General features: G+C 47.1%; 1 protein-coding gene across 2 annotated transcripts in view; it reads right to left on the bottom strand.

Moving 5' to 3' along the window:
* GALNT7 (polypeptide N-acetylgalactosaminyltransferase 7) overlaps nt 1-21,567 on the bottom strand; it is a 135,967-nt gene extending 114,400 nt beyond the window's left edge. For both annotated transcript variants that reach the window (XM_070376038.1, XM_070376036.1), the window contains exon 1: nt 21,373-21,567. In XM_070376038.1, the coding sequence (XP_070232139.1) occupies nt 21,373-21,498 (126 nt within the window). In that variant the 5' untranslated portion in view covers nt 21,499-21,567. The remainder of the gene's footprint in view (nt 1-21,372) is intronic.
* Between the last annotated feature and the right edge of the window lie 1,685 nt (nt 21,568-23,252).

The raw sequence follows: 23,252 nt of genomic DNA on the forward strand, positions 1-23,252 counted from the left end.
CCTCTGCTTCTGGGAAGAAAGTCCACCTTATTCCTATCTCTGATGACTGGCTTCTTCACCAAGACTTCTAGGTTTTCTTCCCCAAACTTTGCCCTGTAAGTCAGTTCAGTTCAGTCACTCAGTCGTGTCCGACTCTCTGCGACCCCATGAATCGCAGCACGCCAGGCCTCCCTGTCCATCACCAACTCCCAGAGTTTACTCAGACTCACGTCCATAGAGTCGGTGATGCCATCCAGCCATCTCATCCTCTGTCGTCCCCTTCTCCTCCTGCCCCCAATCCCTCCCAGCGTCAGGATCTTTTGGTCCACAAACCTCTGGGCTCTAATGCCTGATGATCTGAGGTGGAGCTGATGTAATAGTACAAAAAGTAAAGTGCACAATAAATGTATCGTGCTTGGACAATCCTGAACCATCCCACCAACGCCCATCTGTAGAAAAACTATCCCACTGTTATAGTTGGGGACTGCCACTAAGTGACTGTGATGCTTAGAAAGCTGATCATGGTGCCGTGTCTACAAACCACCTCTAGAGGACAATGCCATGTGACTCAAAGGTCCCAGGACCAAGGCTGTGATTAATCTAGCTCAGATACGGCTGCTCCTATCAGCTGTGTCCGTGGGACAGGGCCATGCCTTCCCCCATGGAGAGCAACAGACACCAGGCTGTGGCCTCAGGTCCGTCTGAGACAATGCTATCCAGAGGATGACATTAACCACTGGCACAGACAGGAACACGGAGGGAGAGAGGCTCAGGCGGGTGCAACCTGAGTTAGGAAGGGTCCCTAAACTTTAATTCTGCTGCCTCTCAAGGTGATGATGACCACACAAGAGCTCACCTGCACAGGCAGAAGTGACACTACCCCGGCCCGCTCTGGCACCCCAGGCCTGGAAGCTGGGCCACTGTCAACGTCTGGCGATTCTGATACCCCTCAGGACAGGCCCCATGTGTGGAAACTAGGAATTGTTCTGGGAGGGAAAACGAATATGAAGACAAGATGAGACAGCTTCAGCTTGAAGATTTAAGTAAAAAGCAACAGGACTCTTCTGCTTATAAAAATGACATCTAGGCAAGAACAGGGCTAAAGGACAGAATCGTAATGGACCAGCAGGACGGAGAACACCCGTCAAACTCCAAATTCTGAACCAAGAAGACCTTCTTAAAGTCCAAACAAGAATGTTTCTAGGGCAACTGAATAAGGCTTCTTTGTAATACAAAGTACACATAAGAACACACGCCATCTTGGAATAGTAACTACTTCCTTCTCCCTCCAAATCTGCAGTTCCTACCTGCCCCCTTCCCCACCACACGCACCCACACCTGCCCCCCAGCCTGCCAAAGTCCTCCCTCTGATGATGAGCCCCAAAGTGCACTCTCCTCCACAAGCTTCTCTTTTCTACTTTGCATGTACAATTCACTCTATTTGAATCTTGTTGTTTAGTCGCTAGCTAAGTCATGTCCAACTCTTTACAACCTCATGGACTGTGGCCTGACAGGCTCCTCTGTTCATGGGATTCTCCAGGCAAGAATACTGGAGTGGGTTGCCATTTCCTTCTCCAGGGGATCTTCCCTACCCAGGGTTCGAACCTGCAGCTCCTGCACTGGCAGGCAGATTCTTCGCCACTGAGCCACCTGGGAAACCCTCTATTTTAATACTTAAGGTGTAATATTAGTTTCTTCACATTCACCTGGTTCCACAAACTAGGCTGCTCCTTTCCCGGTGACACAGCCTACATCCTTATCAGCTTTGCTTCAAGACCAAGAACAATGAAAGACACCGACAGTCTAAGTGGCTTTTAGATGAGTCACATAAATAAAATAAACTCACGAAAGGCTCAAGGAAATGTATAAACAGCAGTTTCATAACAGGTTTCAAAAGGAAAGAAAGGGAAGCCCAAGCTGCATCCTTAACTTGGAGGCTGTGAGGATGGAGGCGAGCTCTTTGCGGTCCTGGTGCAAGACAGGTGAGGAACCTGGAAAAGAAAGCCTGTTCCTGTCTCCTGGGGAAGATAAACCCATATCAGGACCAGCCCAGACCTGCTCTCTGAGTTCTCTCAGTGCTGCTGCTGCTGCTTCTGCTGCTAAGTCACTTCAGTCGTGTCCGACTCTGTGCGACCCCACAGATGGGAAGCCCACCAGGCTCCCCCGGCCCTGGGATTCTCCAGAAAAGAACACTGGAGTGGGTTGCCATTTCCTTCTCCAATGCATGAAAGTGAAAGTGAAGTCGCTCAGCCGTATCCAACTCTTAAGGAGCCCATTGACTGCAGCCTACCAGGCTTCTCTGTCCATAGGATTTTCTAGGCAAGAGTACTGGAGCTGGGTGCCATTGCCTTCTCCATCTCTCAGTGCTGCTGGGCTCAAAACCTTCAGGCATGAACTTTCCATACGAGGACTTTAGACCCAGCAAATACCGCACTTCTCATTCAACTACTGTCTCTCCACTCTAGTCTTCCCTTCTCTCTTTGACCCTAGCTTTGGGAACTCTCTCAACCTTTCTCCCTGGACGACTGTCTCCCCTTTAGGCTTTGCCAACGGAGGCACGCAAGGGAGGCAGGGAGGCTGACAGGAGAGATCCCCTGTTTGCTTGCTATCTGAGTGAAGGCCCTTCGCCACAGCAGCATGGATGGTTCCAGAAGCTAGCATTTACCCCACTCAGCCCCCACTCTCATTCAGCCTCATGACACTCTAGAGAGACAGGAGGCCAGGGCCCCCACCAGGCTGCCCCTATGGTCTGAACCCCGAGATGCAGGCCCCCTGTGAGCTGCCAAATTCTGATAGCCTCAGCTCTTCCTGTGGCCACTCCCCGCCCCAAGGGTGGGAGCTCTTCTTTGAACCACTTAGTTTCAAGATCTCCACTGTGTTTCGTCACTTCTCCACTGTGAGACCTACGGCTCAGTGCTGCTATGAGAACCCTTTGCTTACTCCTCCAATGACCCATAACCCTTTCTGCGTGGTTGATCACCTTCGCCAACCCTGCAAAGGCCAGACCTCCTCCACGTTTCTGACCTAAAACATCAGACACAGGGAGGAGGGACTGTTCCAGTTAGCAGGGAAAAAAAAAGACAAGATAAGAAACCATTCCATCTATTAACAATCCAACAAACAACAGGTCAGGATTGTAATAACTCGTAGTAACTCAACGTGACGGCAAACTTCCTGAAGGCTTGTGTTAAACAGTGCTGCTTGGTGGGTGCCTAAGTAAAACCTTGTCCTGTTGATGCGAGCTCAGCAGACAAGCCTGAGAGTCTCAGAACCAACAGGTGACACAAAAAGTAACAGATTTTAGGGACTTCCCTGGTGGTCCAGTGGTTAAGACTTTTCCTTCCAGGTCAGGGGAGGGTGGTTTTGATTCCTGGTAGTGGAGCTAAGATTCTCATATGCCTCCCAGTCAAAAAACCAGAACATAAACAACAGAAACAATATTGTTACCAAATTCAATAGAGACTTTTAAAAATGGTCCACATAAAAAAAAGTAACAGATTTTAAGTTTGGGTCAGAAGATTCCCAGAGAAGGAAATGGCAACCCACTCCAGTATTCTTGCCTGGGAAATCCCATGGACAGAGGAGCCTGGTGGGCTATAGTCCATGGGGTTCAAAACAGTTGGACACGACTTAGTGACTAGATACCAGATACCAAAACCAAGATGATCTTTCCAGGGAAGGGGAAGTTAGGGAGGCCTAAAGGTTGACTGACAAGTGGCTTTTGACCCCTGTTTTACAACTTTATCGTCAAAAAAACCCACATGTTATTATCCTGTGGCAAAGACCACTATTCCTCGCAATTCCCTTTCTCTTCTTCCATCTCACTGATTAAGTCCTCCAAATCTCACAGTTTCATCCATGTTTGTGGCTATGTAGACTACAGATCCATTCCCAGCATCCCTCAGAGTGAGGACATTTGATCAGCCGGACGTAGCTGAAGGTGATGTTACAGATGGAGCAGCCACCCCTTTCTGCATCCATCTTTCCTACTGTGGGGACATAGACCATGAGTTAATGACCGAGCAACAAGGCAGAAGGGGCACTGATGCCAACGATGTCATGCAGGGCCAACCAAGACTGGCTGGGTCATTGTGGGTATTTATGTAGCTGGGAAAGTCCTAACGTTTTAGACTTCTGTTACACTAGTCAAATCTGTATTTTGATACAAACCCCAAACATCTATGCACCACCCTCACATTCACATGGAACCAGGAGAGCCCTCCCTCTTCCCTGGGACAGCTGGGAAGACGGCAAGAGCCCTCTGTCTCAGAGACCTCCAGAGGCATGTGCTCACTGAGCAGGCACTGAAAACGGGCAAGACAGATGATGCTAATTTTCAACACAGAACTTCCCTGGAGCAAAGGAAGAATATCTGTGATTACTGCAGGGAGTTTTTGAAATAAAAGGTGGTGCTTTCGGTGTGAACATTATTAGATGCATATTTTAAAATTAGAAGCTTCACTCAACCTTGCTTATGTAAAAAAATGTATCCACCAAATATTTATGACGTGGCTTTGATTTTCTGTGCCTGTAAAACGTCTATAAAAGTATTTATTTGGTTTAGTGGACCTGCTTTGATTATTTTCATGATACGAAATTAGTTCCCAGGAACTGAAACATAATTTATATGCTGGACATCTAATTCTACATGAATAGAAATCTAATATGGGTTATACCTAAAACCGTGTATCTAACAGCCCAAGTCAAAGAACCACTTGTGTTGGGATTCCCTGGATATAATAAATTCTTAAATATAAATACTCAGACTTATCGGGCTGCTGAAGCAATGGGGCAAGACGTAGGACAAGCCAAGCAGGGTTGTTCTAAGAGACCTACTTGAACTGGTTGCTAGGATTTTTCTGTAATTGTGAAGTGTGTGCTGCATATAAGAATTTAACAACAGAACTGAAATCATGTTTGATGAATAATACGGCAGGATCAGAGAGCTGTTGGAGAGCAACACAGGAGCTCGCCAGAGTTTCCTAAGATGATCATGTGGTCCTCGGGTCTGAGGACCAAGGATGAAGTGCAGGCACCACCCGCAGACAAGGAGTGTTTGTCACTGGAACAGAAGCTTGTAGAAGGGCTCAGGTCTGTCTTCTCCAGCCAGTAAGACACGGCTGATGAGCAGGAGACCGAGTCATCATTATTATTTAGTTGCTCAGTCATGTCCGACTCTTTGGGCCCTCATACACTGTAGCCTGCCAGGCTCCTCTGTTCATGGGATTCTCCACACAAGAATACTGGAGTGGGTTGCCATTTCCTTCTCCAGGGGATCTTTCCTGACCCAGGGATGGAACCTGTGTCTCTTGAGTCTCCTGCATTGGCAGGTGGGTTCTTTACCACTGGTGCCACCTGGGAAGCCCTATGCAAGGACTAAACAGGCATAATTCTCATTTTTAAACATTCCTAGTATGGGGAACAATATCTGAGAAAAATCAGAAGTGGCGGAACTAAATTAGTAAAAAGAAGATTTAGTCTTTACAGCACAGAGACAACAGGACCAAGACCAGTAAAGTTAACGATGCATTTACTAAGCCTCATAATTAACCCCACAGTGGTGACTTCAAGTTCTTAACGCTCATTCACTAAGTGGAGGTTTAAAAGCTCAGACTGCTCAGCAACCACAGCTCAAAACTACGTGGACGGTGCCCGGTGAGAAAGAGCGGGAGACAGTGGGGTGCACGTCCAGCACAGACCAGAGGCTTGTCCAGCTGTGTTCACCTTCCAATCACTTCTGTTTTTCTCCATCTAACTGTTGGCTTAGCCAGGATGCACCCAAAATTAGTTAAACAGCAACTTTTATAAAGCATCTAAAAACTCAGAATCATATTGATGCTTTTTATTTTTTGGTAAGGGACAGGTGGAAAAACAACTCTGCAAATATGATTATACACGATGATGTCAGATCTGTGATTCCCAGCACACTGGCATTTCTTTTTTCTTTCTAATATCCTCTTTCCCATAAATCACCTCCATGCTAAAATGACCAGATGTTAAAAGATTAGCTTACAGAACTATATCCTAGAAACAGTATATAAATTGAAATATTTCTACAGTAAAATTTTTAAAAAGGCAATCCACAAAGTAGTGCACGCGTGGTCCACCCCTGTGCTGTGCTGTGCTCAGTCACTTCAGTCATATCCAGCTATTTGTGACCCTATGGACTGAGCCCGCCAGCCACCTCTGTCCACGGGATTCTCCAGGCAAGAATACTGGAATGGGTTGTCATGCCCTCCTCTAGGGGATCTTCCCCACCCAGGGATAGGATCCAGGTATCCTGAATTGCAGGCATATTCTTTAATATCTGAGCCACCGGGGAAGCCCTGGATTATTGCAAAAAACATGAAGCTGTTGAATATCCTGACCTTAAATACAGCTTGTCTCCTGCTTGCCTGTTTATGTGAAACATGTTCTTTTTTTGGGAGGGGAGGCAGATTTTTTCTTTAATTTTTCAAAATTTATTTTTAATTGAAGGATAACTGTTTTACAGTATTATGTTGGTTTCTTCCATACATCAACATGAATCAGCCACAGGTATACGTATGTCCCCTCCCTCTTGAACCTCTCACCCTTCTAGTTGTTACAGAGCCCTGGTTTGAGTTCCCTGAATCATACAGCAAATTCCCACCAGCTCTCTATTTCACACATGGTCATGTATGTTTCCCTTCTACCCTCTCCATTTGTCCCACTCTCTCCTCTCCCCTCGAGTCCCTGCCACCCCTCACCCCGCCTCGTGCTGTGTCTACAAGTCTGTTCTCTATGGACAGACACATTCTGATTAGAAGACAGGAGCCAGGCCTTGCGGTTGCACCAGGAAATAAGCCTCCCCACAACACAGACGTGGCTTCCAGTACCTCCTGGTAACTCATCTCAGAGAGCAATTCTAAGCTGAGTATGTCTGGGCTTCAGGTCTCTTCTGCTTGTGCCAAATACCCAACACGTTTCAATCCCCTACACTGCCCGGGACAGGAAGTATTTACGAAGGCTTATAAATCATTCAGCTGTAGTCCCTGTATTCTGAGAACCTCAGGGAAGTCTCTTAGTGAGTAACTGCAATCATCCAAATCTTAAGGATGCTAGCTTGCCCCCTACCCACCCCTGCAAAGTGAGCTTTCCCCATCTTTCTTTCTGGGGCTCATTTTCCTTCACTCCAGCAGTCAGGCAGGCATCTAAGAGAGGGGTCAACACCCCCAGGAGTCCCCCATGTGCCCACCATCCAGTCTCTGGACACTGGACATTCTCCAGGTAGACAAATGGGATTCCAAGTGGTGGTGAGCAGATAGGAATGCAGGTTTCTGCTTCACCACAGACCAGTCAAAGCCTGCTGCTTTTGTTTGTTGTTTTAGGGTGTCAGTTGTCAAACAAAAGCAGCTATGAGGAGCAGCACTGGCCCCTAGATTTAAGAAATAAGTAAATCGAATACATATCTAAATGGAAGGCACTAGAAATAAATCCAGGACCAGACTTAATAAGGCATTGCACATTTTCTGATCTTTCTTTTTTTTTAATCCATAAAGACTCTGACAAGTGGACTCATGCCTCATCATCTGATGAGAGACGGTGGGCATGGAGGGAAGTGGATTGAAACCTTCACTTGCAGGGTGTTAACACACTAAAGCATCACAGTATGGTTTTCATTTTTTTTTTCAACAATGTTATCAAGTAATGTTGCATGTTCCACTTGGTAATTTTAATTTCATTTGACTTTCATCACTGCATATATGAGGCAGTTTTAAATGAAGCCCATGCCAACCGAGGAAAATCGGCAGTTCTTTGGCAGAAAGGAATCTCCTGCAAGAACACTGAATCTTTCATGTTACTTCTGTTTCTGGTCAATAGGTCACAAGAGGCAACAACTTCTTAGAGCATCTTGTCAAAAAGTGAGGCATGTAAGAGCTGTGGGGGGAGGCTGCACAGCAGTAACAGAATGAGCAGAAAGGTGTAGAAAAGGGTTGTCTCTAAATTTAGAAATGAAATTTAAATTTTTCATTAGCACCGACTCATCACGAGAGTTATGGGTGTAACTGTGAAGGCTCGGTTATCTTAATTAAAAAGAACTGGGTATTTTCAGAAAATGTGATCTCTGTGTGTTAGAAAATTCTGAGTAAGCCTGCTGGACTTATCATTCAGAGGCAACATGCTGGGTGCCCAAATGGCAGGCTGGGGTTTTCTAGCTACTCTGTGGTCAAGAAAACATAAGCCTGACATTTTTAACCTTGAAGGAATTATTCTCATATTCAGTACCCACTGGAACCCAGAAACACTGATCAACTTCTCCACAAATGTCTCATAACCAAAGAAGGAAATCTTCTGTCCAAGGGAGGAAAAACTAGTTGAGTAAATTTATTTTCACAAAGAAGTGAAAGACATAGTAGGAAAGGCATCATAATTCATTAGAAAATAAGAAGAGTGAACGTGAATATATTACCTCTGCTGTTACCTCAAGTTTGCTTTTCTATAATATTAAAAACCTATTCCTCAACGGTCACGACAACATCCTTTCAGGTACTGTCTGCATTTTATCAGCCCTTTGAAGCCATAAATCACTACACAAGATATGTCTGCTTTCAGACACAAGTAGCTGGTATTTAAGCTAAAGAAGGAGATCCAAATCAGAATACAAGTTGCAAGCCACTCTATCTTTGGGAAGTGATTTTTTTTTTTTTGCCAACATAGAACAGAGACTTTAGCGTTGACTTTTTCTCTTCACGTTGCCAGTTAATCGAGCAGAGGTCGAGGATGATAACTGCGTCTAGGGAAACAGGCCTGCGCACTGCAAAACGGCGTACCAGGCTCTGCTGTGGCTTCTCCCATTCAGGCGCAGGTACGGCGGTACTCTTCCAATGGCAGTGATTCATGGAAAAGAAAGTGAAGCCAGGTTCACTAAAGCCTTCCTCAGATTTCAAAGGGGACGATGAAGAGAGGATCTAAGAATACCCACGCGGAATACACATCCTCTGGCCCACTCTTCAGGCCATGCCAGCGCTTCTCAAGCTGAGAGGCAAGGAGGACCTGAGGAAAGCAGGGCCTTTGGGGCTCTACCATCCTTGCAAGTTTGAGGTTGCTTTTCAAAGTTTTCCAGGTTAACAACTGTGTTTATGTGCCCTCTACTTTATTTATTTCATCCAAAGTCTTTTTTATTTTATATTGGAGTATAGTTGATTAACAAGGTTATGTTAGTTTCAGGTATACAGCAAAGTGATTCAGTTATACACACACAAAGTATCTATTCTTTTTCAAGTTCTTTTCCCATTTAGGCTATTACAGATTACTGAGCAGAGTTCCCTGTGCTATACTATAGGTCCTTGTTGGTTATCCATTTTAAATATAGCAGTGTGCACACGGAAGGAAAGCTATGACAAAGCTAGGCAGTGAATTAAAAAGCAGAGACATCATTTTGCCGACAAAGGTCCATATAGCCAAAGCTATGGTTTTTCCAGTGGTCATGTATGGATATGAGAGTTGGACCATAAAGAAGGCTGAGTCCCAAAGAACTGATGCTTTCAAACTCTGGTGCTAGAGAAGACTCTTGAGAGTCCCTTGGACAGTGAGGAGATCAAACCGGTCAATCCTAAAGGAAATCAACCCTGAATATTAGTTGGAAGGACTGATGCTGAAGCTGAAGTTCCAATAATTTGGCTACCTGATGCCAAGAGCCGACTTACTGGTAAAGACCCTGATGCTGGGAAAGACTGAAGGCAAAAGGAGAAGACAGTAATAGGGGATAAGATGGGTTAGATAGTATCACCAACTCGATGGACATTAGTTGATCAAACTCTGGGAGGTAGTCAAGGACAGTGGAGCCTGACAGGCTGCAGTCCATACTGTCATGAAGGGTCGGACACAGCTTAAGAGACTGAACAACAAGCGTGTACATGGCAATTCCAACCTCCCAGTCTATTACTCCTCCTCCCCAGATCCTTACATTTATTTTTTTAACTTTTTATTTTGTCTTGGGGTATAGCTGATTAACAATGTTGTGATAGCTTCAGGTGAACAGTGAAGGAACTCAGTCGTACACACACATGCATCCATTCTCCCCCAAACTCCCCTCCCATCCAGGCTGCCACACTTACATTTATAGAAGTTATATGTGTCATGGTTTGGAGCTAAATGATAATTACGAAAAGAAGACTACCTCCATTTCATACTGAAAATGTACCAAGGTATTTGGAAGCCATTCTCTTTTATTAGCACAAATTTGGAATAGAGAATTTTAGAAAACTATTTGCTAAAAGTATTATTCTCTTGACCACCCACTAAGAGCTCCCTAGACTGTAAACAAATTTATTTTAATTGACCACCACAATGGAAACACTCTCCTGCAAACTTCTTTTATAAACATTGGATTTCGAATTCCTCAAGTCCATTATGAAGGGCAAGTTAATGAAATTGCATGCCTGTATTTCCCCATTCTACCAAGTCTTTGCTTAAGCACTAAAATCTAATTATATATTTTACATGATCAAAATTTCCAATCTTGACAGTGATCATTTAGCTTAAAAAACTAAACCCTCTACCATAGTAGAAAAATCTGCATATGTAATGAGATTTCAGTCTTTTCTATTCCATTATCCTAAAAAAGCACTTTGTCATCATTTGTTCTGTACCATAAATGAGCTTATTTGCCAAAATATCAAATGGATTTTTAAATTCATTTTAAACACCCTGACAAGAGTTAGTAGATTTTTGAACATGGGGTTTTAAACACTTTCTTTTACAGAAAAGATGTAAAATCCTATGGATTGTCAAGGTAAAAACACTAAGACTTACATGGGACACCTTGCTATATTAGAGACTATGAAACAAATTGTCAGACTAAATTTTAAGAAGCATAATGATCAAATTGTCTATAAGCTATGGTAAAATACTAAATTTCGTGATGAAATACTGGGAAAAGTGGGTTGGATTTAAATTGTCCCAAGTAAGCAGAATTAAAACCTCTATCTAATAAGTCAAGAATTGCAGAAAATGTCTCATATAAGTTTTCAAATGGCTGTATAAAGTAGATCTTTGATTTTTCAGATACAAGAGCCATGACTAACCAACTCCAGTCCAATATAACCTATCACAGGGTAAATTTTTCTAGGCAAACATTTTCCATCATAAGCATATTTTTCTTAGCAGCAATAAACAATCAAGCAAACAAAAATATCTTAATTAATTTAACCCCACTAGGTCCTTAAGTCATTTTTGAAATGTTTAGGCAAGTGACTAATGAGCCATAAATCTAAAATAGCAGTGGAATCTCCCTTCCAGTTTTCCATACCTGGACATCTTTACCCAGGTACCTTTGATATATTCTGGCAAAAATGAGGCTCTCATGACTCACTTAAGTGTAGGGATCATTTTGGTTTCTTCTGGGGGGATAAAGGAGCTATTTTATAGAATAAGAGATACTAATAATATGTATATGAAATATTTGGGCCTCCCAGGTAGCTCAGTGGTCAAGAAACTGCCTGCCAATGCGGGAGACGTGGGTTTGATCCCTGGGTCAGGAAGATCCCCTGGAGAAAGAAGTGGCAACCCACTTCAATATTCTTGCCTAGAGAATCTCATGGACAAAGAAGCCTGGTGGGTTACAGTCCATAGGGTCGCACTGAGTCGTATTTAAAAAGACAAGAACTACAAATGCAAAAACCATGTGTAAGCTAGATAATCACTGAATGCGCAGTTTACTATTGAGCAGAGTAACATCCCTCCAAAGGACCAAATGTATTCTTAAACCCAGGGACCCAATAAAAGATTTTAAAAAGAGAGATGAGGTCATCTTTGCTATACTATTCTCATGCAGAACGGCTCCCAACAGTATGTGATTTAATTTTAATTCATCCAGTTTAAAATATTCTCGGTAATAACATATTCCGACTGCTTGGCCTGGAAGCCTCTTAGCAGGCTCGTTGGTACTGATATAATGCTGCAGCTAATTGTACCTTCTAGATTTGGGAGACTGGGCCGTTCTGCGGCAATTCTACAGACCTAATTAGATAATGCAAAGTTAATTTTTTCCTCAAGTTTCGGTGTAGCGGTTCTTACACTCAGTGAGCTGAAACAGGCCTCCCTACTGGTGCGTTTAAATGCTTCTCAGGAGCCACTCTTTAAAACTCTCCGAAGGCCAGGGAGCCCAGGAGGGAATTTATAATGGTGCAGAAATGAGAACGTTTCTCATTTTGAAATATTCAGGATCTTGGCAAATGAAGCAACTGCAAGTTAGTTCTCCCCTCTCCAGAAAAGACTGAAGGAAGCCTTGGGTAATTGCAGTTCAGCATGTCTTAGTGCTGCTTTAGGGATCACGGGACTGAACCAGAATTACACTGTAGAGCTCATTTCATAAAACTAGCACTACTGAAACTCTGAGCACACAGTTTTGTTATTGTTTCTTCCTTTGGTTACACATCAGCCAAATTAATGTATTATTAAAAACTAAAAATTGCCTAATAGCCTCAATATAAAATTCCTTTCCTTCCTAATTCCAAATATTAAAATGTTGTTCCAGCCACTGCTATACAAGTTACTGGATTTCAGATTAAAAGACTGCTCCAAATGCCTAATATGTATTATCATCATATTTTAATATAATGTATATAGTATACACAGCATATATGATCAAAATTACATGACTGTGGTTCAGCTTAACATACATGTACATATGTGTCTATGTCTACACATGGGTTGGGGCGGGGTAGGGGGCGGTGTGGAGAGGCACCTAATTAAGGCAGAAGAGAGATAACCCCACTTTCCAGGTGGCTCAGACAGTAAAGAACCTGCCTGCCAATGCAGGAGACACAGGTTTGATCCCTGGATCGGGAAGATCCCCAGGAGAAGGAAATGGCAACCCATTCCAGCAATGTGCCCTGGAGAACTCCATGGATAGTATTATTGCCTGGCAGGCTGCAGTCCTTGCGGTTACAAACAGTTGGACAGGACTCTGTGACAAAACAACCAACCTACCTCATTTGTGGGCAGGCCCTCTCTGGTAGTCACACTTTACTTCTCCAGTAAAACCCTCCTCTCTGATTTGATCTGTCGTTTTCCCCTGGGAAGGTGAGTGTTCCCTGCTTGAATGTTTCTCCTGAGCCGGTGTACCTGGGCATCCTGTTAACTGGATGCGCCACAGGCCCTCCTCATCCCTGGGGCCAGCAATCGGTGCAGGCCCCAGGGGCTCTTGCATCCTTTGTTCTCCTTCTCAGCAGTTCTGGTCGAGAAACACTCTCCAGGTCATCCTACTTCTGTCTATAGCACTGATTCCCACTCTGGGCTCCGTGTAACCTGCAGAAACCCCAACTCCACTGACCTGGAATCACTTTAGGCCCAAAACACACAAATGTTTTATCTTCAGCTCCCAGCTCTACTCATCCTCTGGACCACAACTTTGCAGTCTTTACAGAGACTCATCTTCTAGACCAGACTTTCAAAAATCCAGTCCCTAGACTAGCAGCTTCACCTGGGAACTAGTTACCATCGCAAATTCTCTGCCCGACCCTGGACCTCCCGAATCAGAAAGTCTGGGCAGAAGGCCAGATGACCCGGGTTCTAACACACCCTATGGGCAATTCTGATGACTGTTCAAGGTTGAGGACTACAGCTTCAGACAGTTTGTTCCTTTGGAGGAACCAGCATCTGATCCCCACCACCTCGTCCAGCGAGCGCAGCTCCTGCTCCCACCAGCCACAATGGTAATTCTATAGTCATCACCTTCCTCCCCAAGCACTTGTTTTCCTGGCCCCCTCCTGTTTAAAGCTTGGCAGAAGCCACAGAGAGAGTTCTCTCCTCACTGAAATCCGGCCTCGGCATTGTTCCCAGATCACCCTGTGGAGCCAGCTCGGAACATTCACAGTATTCAGTGTTTCGGGCTCAGACTCTGTTTCTCTCTCCAGGTTCTCTTCCAGGCACCTGTCCCCAGGGTCTGCAGAGATCCTTTCTGCTTCTGCACGCCCATTCCCTATCCCCATGCACTTGACCTCCAACCCTCCCTCCCAGGGACCAGCTGTCTGACCGCCCGCCAGTCCACCCCAGGCTGGATGCTGCTTCCCTGAGACCTGGGACCAGCAGCTACTGCAACCCTCCTTTCACCCTCTGCTACCGTTACTTGTGCATCTGGCCCACAAACTTGACAATCTAGGACCACGCGTAGCACGATGACCACATAATTCATCATCTGACCCGGAGCGTCCCTGAGGACACCCAGCATCCTATCAAGTGCTGCCAGCCCTCCAGACGGCTCAGCACCACCACGCGGGCCTTCTGTCTACTTCTCTTGCATTCTGGCCTCTTCCACCCTCAGGGCGGCCCTGCCTGTCCCCTGGGCCAGCCAGGCTCTGCCCAGAGAGTTGCAGCCAGGCCTCAGCCACCATCACCCCTGCCTTCTCCTCCCCACCACTCAGCCTACACCACCTCACATGCTTCTGTCTGTCTGAAATGAACACTCCAGTATCTCTGTGGCCCCCTCCAGCACAGCCCACAGGAGCTCATCTGTGTTGTTAAAATCTGCAGGGGGGGTTGGGGAGGAGTGAGAGGAGGGGAAAGGGTTAGAGGGCACAGCTGGTCAGGACGCCTGAGAATGACTGTGTACACGACCTTGGGCAGGGTTCATGGCTCTGTAACTCAGGGGCCTCCCTTCTACAGTGAGGATTACATGAGACTGTGCTAGAGGGTTATTACTACAATTAACATCACACAGGACTGACTGTGTTATCTGTTATCACCATGCATTTTACTGCTTTAGAGAATCACCAATGACCAGAGCACACGATGGTATTGAGGAGACAAGAGGGGTTTGAATCTTCCAATCAGGGAGTCAGAAGCAGAATGTCACCACACCCCCAACTCCACCTTGGAGGCTTCCAAAACGCTGCTCTTCCTGCTCCACCAGAAACACCCCAACCCGGTTCCTTAGCCTCCCATTCAGCGCCTTCAGAATGTGGCCCAGACTTACTCTTGCAATCTTAGGTTCCACCACTTGTCATGAGTAAAACCAGCCTCCATTTGGTCTCACCAGATTCCTTGCATCCAGAACACTCTTCCTTGTGCGAACCCCACCCTGTTCCAGGTGGAGCCAAACACTGGGCTCTGGCCTCCGAGCACCCACCTTCTGCAGCTGTGGTGGGACCTTTGGGTGGGGGTGACACCCCACTGTGGGTGCAATAAGGGACGGAGCCTGTGTCTGGGACACCCCTACGTCTCCAGCGCCCAGCCGGGTGCCTCGGGGGTCCTCCATTCACTATTTAGGGTAGATGGAAGGGTGGAGGTTGGGAGGTACGGTAAAAAGGCCTGATTCATGAATGAAAAGAAAACTGCTATTTTTATAGACAAATACCTTCTGTGTGGTCATTGGATCAAGACCTGAGTAAGTAACATCTTTACTACGTCAAAAGCTTTCCACCTCCTCTACAGCACTGAGTCTCCGATGCCTGGAGCGATGCCTGGCGCTGAGTAAATGCTCGGTGGGTATGTGACACTTCTACTGAGAGAGTGACTGCCGTGCTTACAGCGCAAATACTCTCCCAGCTCTCACGTTGTTAATACACCTTCTACCCTTTCACCCTTCCCTCTTCCACCTTACAGAACCCAAATATAAAAGCATTCCTGAGATTCCCTGGTGGTCCTGTGGCTAAGCCTTTGAGCTCCCACTGCAGGGGACCAAGGTTCCATCCCTGGTCAGAGAACTAGATCCCACATACTGCAATTAAGACCTGACGCAACCAAAAAGAAAAAAAAGTCATTCCTTTCATAGCTTCAGCCTGTGTCCATTCTACCCTAGAGAAATTTCAAATTCTTGATTTCACTAGTTTTCTTCTTCTGTCAGATTGTGCATTCTTTCTTTAGGGATGAAAATCAGAATCCAAAATACGAACAAAGACAACAATTGAGGTTGAAGCTGAATAATCACAACCCAGTTCCAATGTTCGAGAGCTGTTCAAATCTTGCTGACCAAGCTTCTTCTTTTTTTTTTTTTAATAACTCAAGTTGGAAATTACAAATAATGTTTACAAATGGCCCAAGCTCAGAACTCTGATGTTCATTAATGCATTATTTTCTCTCTCATCTCTAATTTACTATTAACTGATCTAATGTAGTGTTTACCAGAACCAAAGTGAAGCGGGTACCTTATCTCCCTTTTCAAGCAGCTGGTCCCATCACGAAATAGTTTCCCAAATTCTGTTTCCACGCTTTCTTTACTAGTAATTGTGCACTCCCTGAACGGCTGTTCTGAGCCTTCTCCACCTGCTAAGGGAACATCCTGTGGCTGCTCCCAGAGTGAGGTGTCCTTACACAGACACCAGAGTAAGGAGGGGAAGGAAGCAAGGCCATGTGGGTGCTCGAGTCTTTTCTTCAACTAGGATGTGATCCCTTCAGAGCAGGGCTTTTCCTTGAGGCCATCTTGGTGCTCTCAGTGGGGTCTGGAGCAGGGGGTGGCGGTGTGTCCCAGAAATTAGAATTGTATTTTGGGTATTCATCCCTGAAGAATGAATGTACCATCCGACAGAGGAAGAAAAGTAATGAAATCAAGAATGTGAAATTTCTAGAGCTGAATGGACACAGCCTGAGGCTGTGAGAGGAATGCTTTTATAGTCAGGGTCTGTATAGTGGAAGAGGGACGGTGAGGAAGTAGAGTGTGTATTAGTAGCATGGACAGAGTTCTGTGAGAACTGGGGGAGTATCTGCACTGTACTCATGGCAGTCACTCCCTCAACAGATGTGTCAAATACCCATGGAGTGTTTGCTAAGCCCAACCACTGCTCTAACAGGACTGATGTCTGACCTTCCACCACCGGATGGAAAATACTTCCACAGAATTGACAGGCACAGAAATTCTTAGGGACGTCTGCATTTTCAGGGCGCCCAGCCCTGCAGGGGAGAGACGTGGATGAAGGCTGCAGCACCGTGGAAGGGGAGGGAGAAATTCCACGAGCAGGAAGCGTGACTCCTGCCTCTCAAAGACTCAGTGCTTCACAGGCACCTTTAAGAAATGCGACAGCTTCAGAGTCTCAACCCAGGAGAACGCATGTACGCAAAACTGCATTAATTTCAGGAAGCCCGTAGAACCCAAATTTCTTAGACTTGGTAACATGGGAGGTTTTCATTGCAGGAGTGGGAGAGGACAGCAAAACAGAGAACGACAGTGACAACACAGTGAGACAACAGTGACCTCTTCTGACGCTACACTTCTGCTAAGTGACAGCTCCACCCCTAATAAATGAGCTTTTGTTTGAAATAAAATATCATGGTCAAGGCGGAGAAGGCAATGGCACCCCACTCCACTACTTCTGCCTGGAGAATCCCATGGACGGAGCAGCCTGGTAGGCTGCAGTCCATGAGGTCGCTAGAGTCAGACACGACAGAGTGACTTCACTTTCACTTTTCACTTTCATGCATTGGAGAAGGAAATGGCAACCCACTCCAGTGTTCTTGCCTGGAGAATCCCAGGGACGGGGGAAGCCTGGTGGGCTGCCGTCTCTGTGGTCGCACAGAGTCGGACACGACTGAAGTGACTTAGCAGCAGCAGCATCATGGTCAAGGGCAGAATTTTTCTGGTTGAAACTGATCACAGCTGAGATAAAAGGCTTTGCTAGGGTATAACCTGACCAACTGGGTAGTCAATTCAGTCACAGCCTCATTAACCAAGGCTCCTTTCCACTGGTCTCAGCTTATCACATAAAACCTCTCCATCTAGCAACAGTTCTTGAATGAGTCCTACTCTGCACGCCCTGAACCTAAATGGCATTAACAGTTTGACTTAAGCAACATTGGTACGTACTGAGAACCACCAGTTCACATGCAGCTTCTCACCAGCACTGAATTTGTTATAGGAGAAGCACAGATCTTTCAACATCTCCATTTTAGAACTTTATTTTTGGAGGCTAATGATTCAATGTTAAACACTCAGGGCTGGAACCTTGGAGAAATGGTCTAGGAGATACTGTAATTTATTTAATTAAAGGAACTGTCTACACTTTGGAAGTGCTAAACAGATGGTTGTAGTACAAGCTGACCTTAAAATATTCTGAGAACAAAGCCTAAAAAGATAAGCCTTCACATTAAAACTGCAAAATGTAACATTGGAATGTACAGATTTCGGTCTTCAGAACCTTCCATGTAATAAACAACCTGTCACTTTGCTATCACTTATTGGGTGCCTCTGGTCACCTTCCTTCTCCTTCACTCCCATGTGCAAACACCTAGTCCTGGTGCCTCTGCATCTCCATTGAATCGCTCTTGAATTAACTGACTTTTCTCCCCTTCCCCTGTCACTCTGCCAATTCCATCAACATCACATCCCACCCGGGCTATTATAACCTCCAACAGGAATTCCCATCTGCTCCTGCTCTAAACCAATACCACCAGAGTGATCTCTTCAAAGCACAAATCTGATCGTGTCTCTCCTCTATATAAAAATCCTTCCACGAGCTTCGTCTTTGGAGTTGATGGCTGCTCTAAAGACCTGATCCCTGGCCTGGTCTCCTGGCACCCTCACTCTTCATGTCCTAATGGTTGTTGTTCAGTCGCTCAGTCATGCCTGACTCTCTGTGACCCCATGAACTGCAGCACTTCATGCTTCTCTGTCCTTCACTATCTTCTGGAATTTGCTCAAATTGCTCTCCATTGAGTTGGTGATATCTCCAACCATCTCATCCTGTTGCCCACCTCTCCTGCCCTCAATCTTTCCCATCATCAGTGTCTTTTCCAATGAGTCGGCTCTCTGCATCAGGTGGCCAAAGTAATGTTCTAACTCCACTGGTCTTATTCTGCCTCCTCAGATCACCATGCTACCTCCTACCTCAGAACCTTTGCACATACTCCTCCCTCTCAGGCCTGCCCCCCACCCACTCCCAGATCAACAGTGACTCTTCTTCAGATCCTCAGACTCTAACTCAAGGGCCATTTCTTCAGATAAGGCTTTCATGCCCAAGCACCACCATTTGTTACCCGCTGTGGGTTTTTTTTTTTCCACAGCATGTGGCACAGTTATTATTTATAGGCCTATGAAGTCTTGATTGATGTGATTTTTGACCCAGTAGCCTACATGATTCAAAAGGTTAGGGAAAAGGAGTATTTCCCTATCAAGTAGCACCAGGACGTAGGAGGTACTCAAAAAAGTTTGTTGAATAAATGAAAACTTATCCAACAGAGTATGATTTGAATGCTAAGATCACGTTTCACATCATTCACATCAGAGAAACAGCAAGAGGCCCAGAGATGAGAAAGTGACAAGAAATGTGTTTCTGTTGTCTTGACCATAGGTGACCTGTTTTGCTGATTAGATCTAAAGGAGGAAGTAGTCCAGAGGAAAAAGCACCCGGCTGCAGAAGACTTTTGTGCCTGGAACACTGAAAGATTAAGGCAGGAAGCTACATGTGGTGAACCCACCAGGACCAGCTTGCTAGAGTAGAGGCAGAATTTGTATTTGGTAAATGGGATTATTCCAGACTATCTCAGGTCATTTATCAGAATCCAGAAAGCCCTATAAATGGACCAGCATTAAGGAGAGGCAGATGTTTCACCATGGGTGGAGTATGTGTAATCATAAAGTAAAAGACCAAAAGGGGGAAGGGAAACTCAGGAGTCTTCCCTAAGTGAGATGTCCTTGGGCAGCTGCATCTCAGAAGCTCTTGGTTAGTTTTGAGCAGTAGTACCTTATTTGCACTCTTATGACTTATCCGTTATATCTTCAACTGCTTAGTTAACATATACCTGCAAACTTAATAAAGACATTTGGCTCTCCAGATACATAAAGCAATCTTCTTAATGTTAATTGTTTGAAAGTCTTACAAACCTAGTTTTGGCAAAGCTAGTTTCTGTCTTTGGCAAATGACAGAAATTATACTGGATCCACCGACAAGCTATATTCAATAAGCTGGACCAAAAATTAAGTTATAACCACCTCCTATAGCTATTAAATGAGCTCGAGGCCCAGTCCCTGTATTAGCAGTAATTAAAATATTTCAGTATTTCAGGACCTTGGGGCTGACACTCCATCACCCCTTTGTAAGATTTTGTCATCTGAATTACAGGACATTCTGAATATGGCTAATTCTGTCACTCTTTCCTCAGTTTCTCGCCCAGGAAATGGCGTTTAAACGTCTCCAGCTCTGTTAAAGGCCATTTGTGATCACAAAATACAGTATTCGGTAGTCCTTGGTAAGTCATTTTGAAAGCAAAATCATAAAGAGGTCACCATCACTCCACGAAAGTTGAAGGGCTTAAAACGACAAACACATTCAAAAGGAAAACTGGGTACTTTTTATTATCCTTATTTAAATGACTTCAAGGGAAACCCCCCACCCCTCCAAGACGTTACAGAGATCCCAGTGCCATTAAGTCTTCAAATAGACGCTACAACTTTAGAGTACATCTCAAGAGTAAATCTAACCCCAACACAGGGGCAGGAGCTGACAAGGAAATCTCTTCCTACGATTCTTAGGGTTGAAAGGATGCCTGCTCACTCAACTTCCAGACGTTAACTTTTCAGAAGGAAAGTTAATAAAGGGGACCCCTTGGATGCAATGCAGATGCTGTTTGCAGAAGGCGCTGGAAGCGGCACGTCTCCCACCCCACCCCACTCTCGGCCCCTCGCCCCGCCCCGCCCCGCCGCGGCCCGGTCGCCCCCTGCCCCCGGGAAGGAGGGGCGCGGCCGCAACGGGGGGCGCGGCCGCGTCAGCGGTCACCTACGTCCCGGGGCGCCGATGGAGCCGCCGGGGAACGTCGGGCGGCGGACACCGCGTCCGCAGCCCCTCGGCTCAAGTTAGTTTGGGCGCTCGGCCGGAGCCTGGGGAGGGGCGGGGAAAGGGGTGTTCCGGCCCGACGGGGCGGCCGGGAGAGGGGCTGCGGGACTGGGGGGCCCGGGGGTGGGCGAGGGAGGCAGGTCCCGGGCGAGGCCTCGGCCGCTCCTCGCCGGTCTCGGCGCCGGAGCCTAGGGGGCGGCGCTCTTCTCAGGGCCGGGGGCGGGGCCGCGCGCTCCCATCCCGGCGGACGGTGGGGGCGCCGAGGGCCGAGCAGCCGGGGGGCGCCCGAGACGCGCGGGGGCGGCGGCTGCCGGACCCCGGGGCCTGGTCCGCACCGGGCGGTGGCGGCGGCCGCGGCCCCCTCGCCTCCGTCAGGCCTGCACGCGCCACAGGCCGCAGCCCGGACCAGCCCCGCGTCCCCGGCCGCCGCCGCGGCGGTCCCGGCCCGGCCCTCCTCCGCTCCCGCCCGCGGTCCCCGCGCGGAGGGCGGCCGCCGAGCCTCCGCCGCAGCGTGGGGCGGGGAGGCGGGGGCCGGGCTCAGGGGCCCCCCACCCGCCGCGCCACCTGCGGAGCCCGTGCGCGACCCACCGCCCCCGCTCCCGCCAAGCGCGCGAACAAAACAAGTTGCAGGTCGCCGTCGCCGGAGGGGGGCGGGCGGGTCACTCACCCTCATCCTGCTCAGCGAGCTCGGCTCGTCCGGCCGCGGGGACAGGGAGGACCAGAGGACCACCAGCCCCAGGAAGCTGCCCACCACCAGCAAACTGCGTAAGAGGAGCCCGATCTTCAGCCTCATCTTCCTCCGGCGGCGAGAGGCGCACAGCCCGGCGCAGCCGCCGCCGCCACCGCCTCCCCTCCCCTCCCCTCCCCTCCCTCCTTCCCCCTCCGCGCTCGCCGCCTCCGCCCGCCCCCGCCGCCCGGCGGCCGCCCTCCCCGCCGCCGATCTGGAACTCCCCTCGCCGGACGGGCCGCCCCTCCCCGCCCTCCCTCCCCGCCGCCGGGTCCGCAGTCCCTGCTCCGCCGCTGTCCGCTCGACCCCTCCAGGTCCTCCTACCTCGCGGCTGACTAACTTACACTCTTCCCCAGGGCTGTCCTCAGCCTCGGCCCCAACCGCTCAGCACTTGAATGCTGCCCGTTTCTCCCAACTTTTATTGTCCATTGAGGCTGTAACTCCGGCCCTAACGCCTGTCCCCCCCTGCCCCGCGTTCCCCCAGCCCCCGCCGCGGGGCCGGCAGGAAGGGAACCAGGAAGTCGGGGCTGCAGCTGCTGCTGCAGCTCCACGTGGCTGATTTATCGTCGGGAGGATTTTTTTTTTCTTATTGATCGTTCTCGCTTCTTCACACGGCTCCTTAAGGAGGTGGATTTGTAACCGCCAGGCCCGGTGTGATGTGCAAATATCACCGGACCGCAGAAGCTCTCTTGGAAAGCAGACGTGTCGTACGTCGTCGCCCTGCCTGGAGCTAATTAGAAGAAAGCCAACCTGGTGCTAAATCAGCAATATCTTGTTCAAGGGCTCAGTTTTATATATCCCCAGGACCGAGGATTTGGGGGGAGGAGGGCTTAAAAACAATACTTCACCCTCATCGCCTCCTAATTCAGTCCCCATTTTTGCCACTCATTGAGGTTCCTTGATTTGTGTTTTTTAAAAGCCTTTCTGCCTGAAACTTACATTACCCAGGAAGGGATATTGACAAATGTTTACTCATATGCCCCACCCAGAGGAAATAATTTTTGTGCCCCTGTCTTCCAATAAAGATGTCAGTCACCTCACCGCACTGCCGAGTGCACATGATTATGTTATCCGTGTGAGATAGCCTAATTGCCTAATGCAAGCTGAACAGTTTGATATCTTATCCTAAGTTTGGGGAAGGTAAAGATGGATCCTTCTTCCTGTTAGTACAATTGTCTCTTACCTGCAGGTACTTTAAAACAAGTATTTTTAAAACAAGGTTGTTTAAATCTCTAGAATGACATAGAGAATTTGAATCATCAGGCTAGATAAAGAATTTGACCAGACCAACTCCATATGCTTCATGACTTGGGTTATAGTACCTAGTACACTGAGGAATTCCATAGATGCCCTCATGTCAGAATTTCCACACAACGTTTGCACTGAACAACAGCGGGAAATGTAGAATGGATGACAATATGGTCAGGTCTGTTCTTGGCTGGATAATTGTGCACAGTAATGCATGTTAGCCCAGTACATATAGCACCTGGAGTCCTGGCAAGGCTTGAATACAAATCACTGTCTGACTCAGCATTTTTATCAACTGCTTAAATCAAAATCAGTTGTTTTTCCTATACGACAAGGGAGACTTTGCTGAAGACCTTTTTTTTTCTTTTTTTTTAAATGAAAAACACCTGAAATATTTAATTGATAAAAGTATTAGTCATCTGGGTCATGGAGAAAGTTACTGCCCACTCCTGGGTCAATTCAGGTTCGTGTGGGGATCTAAGCATTATCTGTACCCAGGTGACTCTGACCCAGCTGATCTGTGCGCCTCCTTCGGAGAAACAGTGAAAGGAAGGCGTGCTTGGGGAAATTTT

This window comes from Bos mutus, chromosome 8 (assembly GCF_027580195.1).
Source record: "Bos mutus isolate GX-2022 chromosome 8, NWIPB_WYAK_1.1, whole genome shotgun sequence".
NCBI classification, from domain to species: domain Eukaryota; kingdom Metazoa; phylum Chordata; class Mammalia; order Artiodactyla; family Bovidae; genus Bos; species Bos mutus.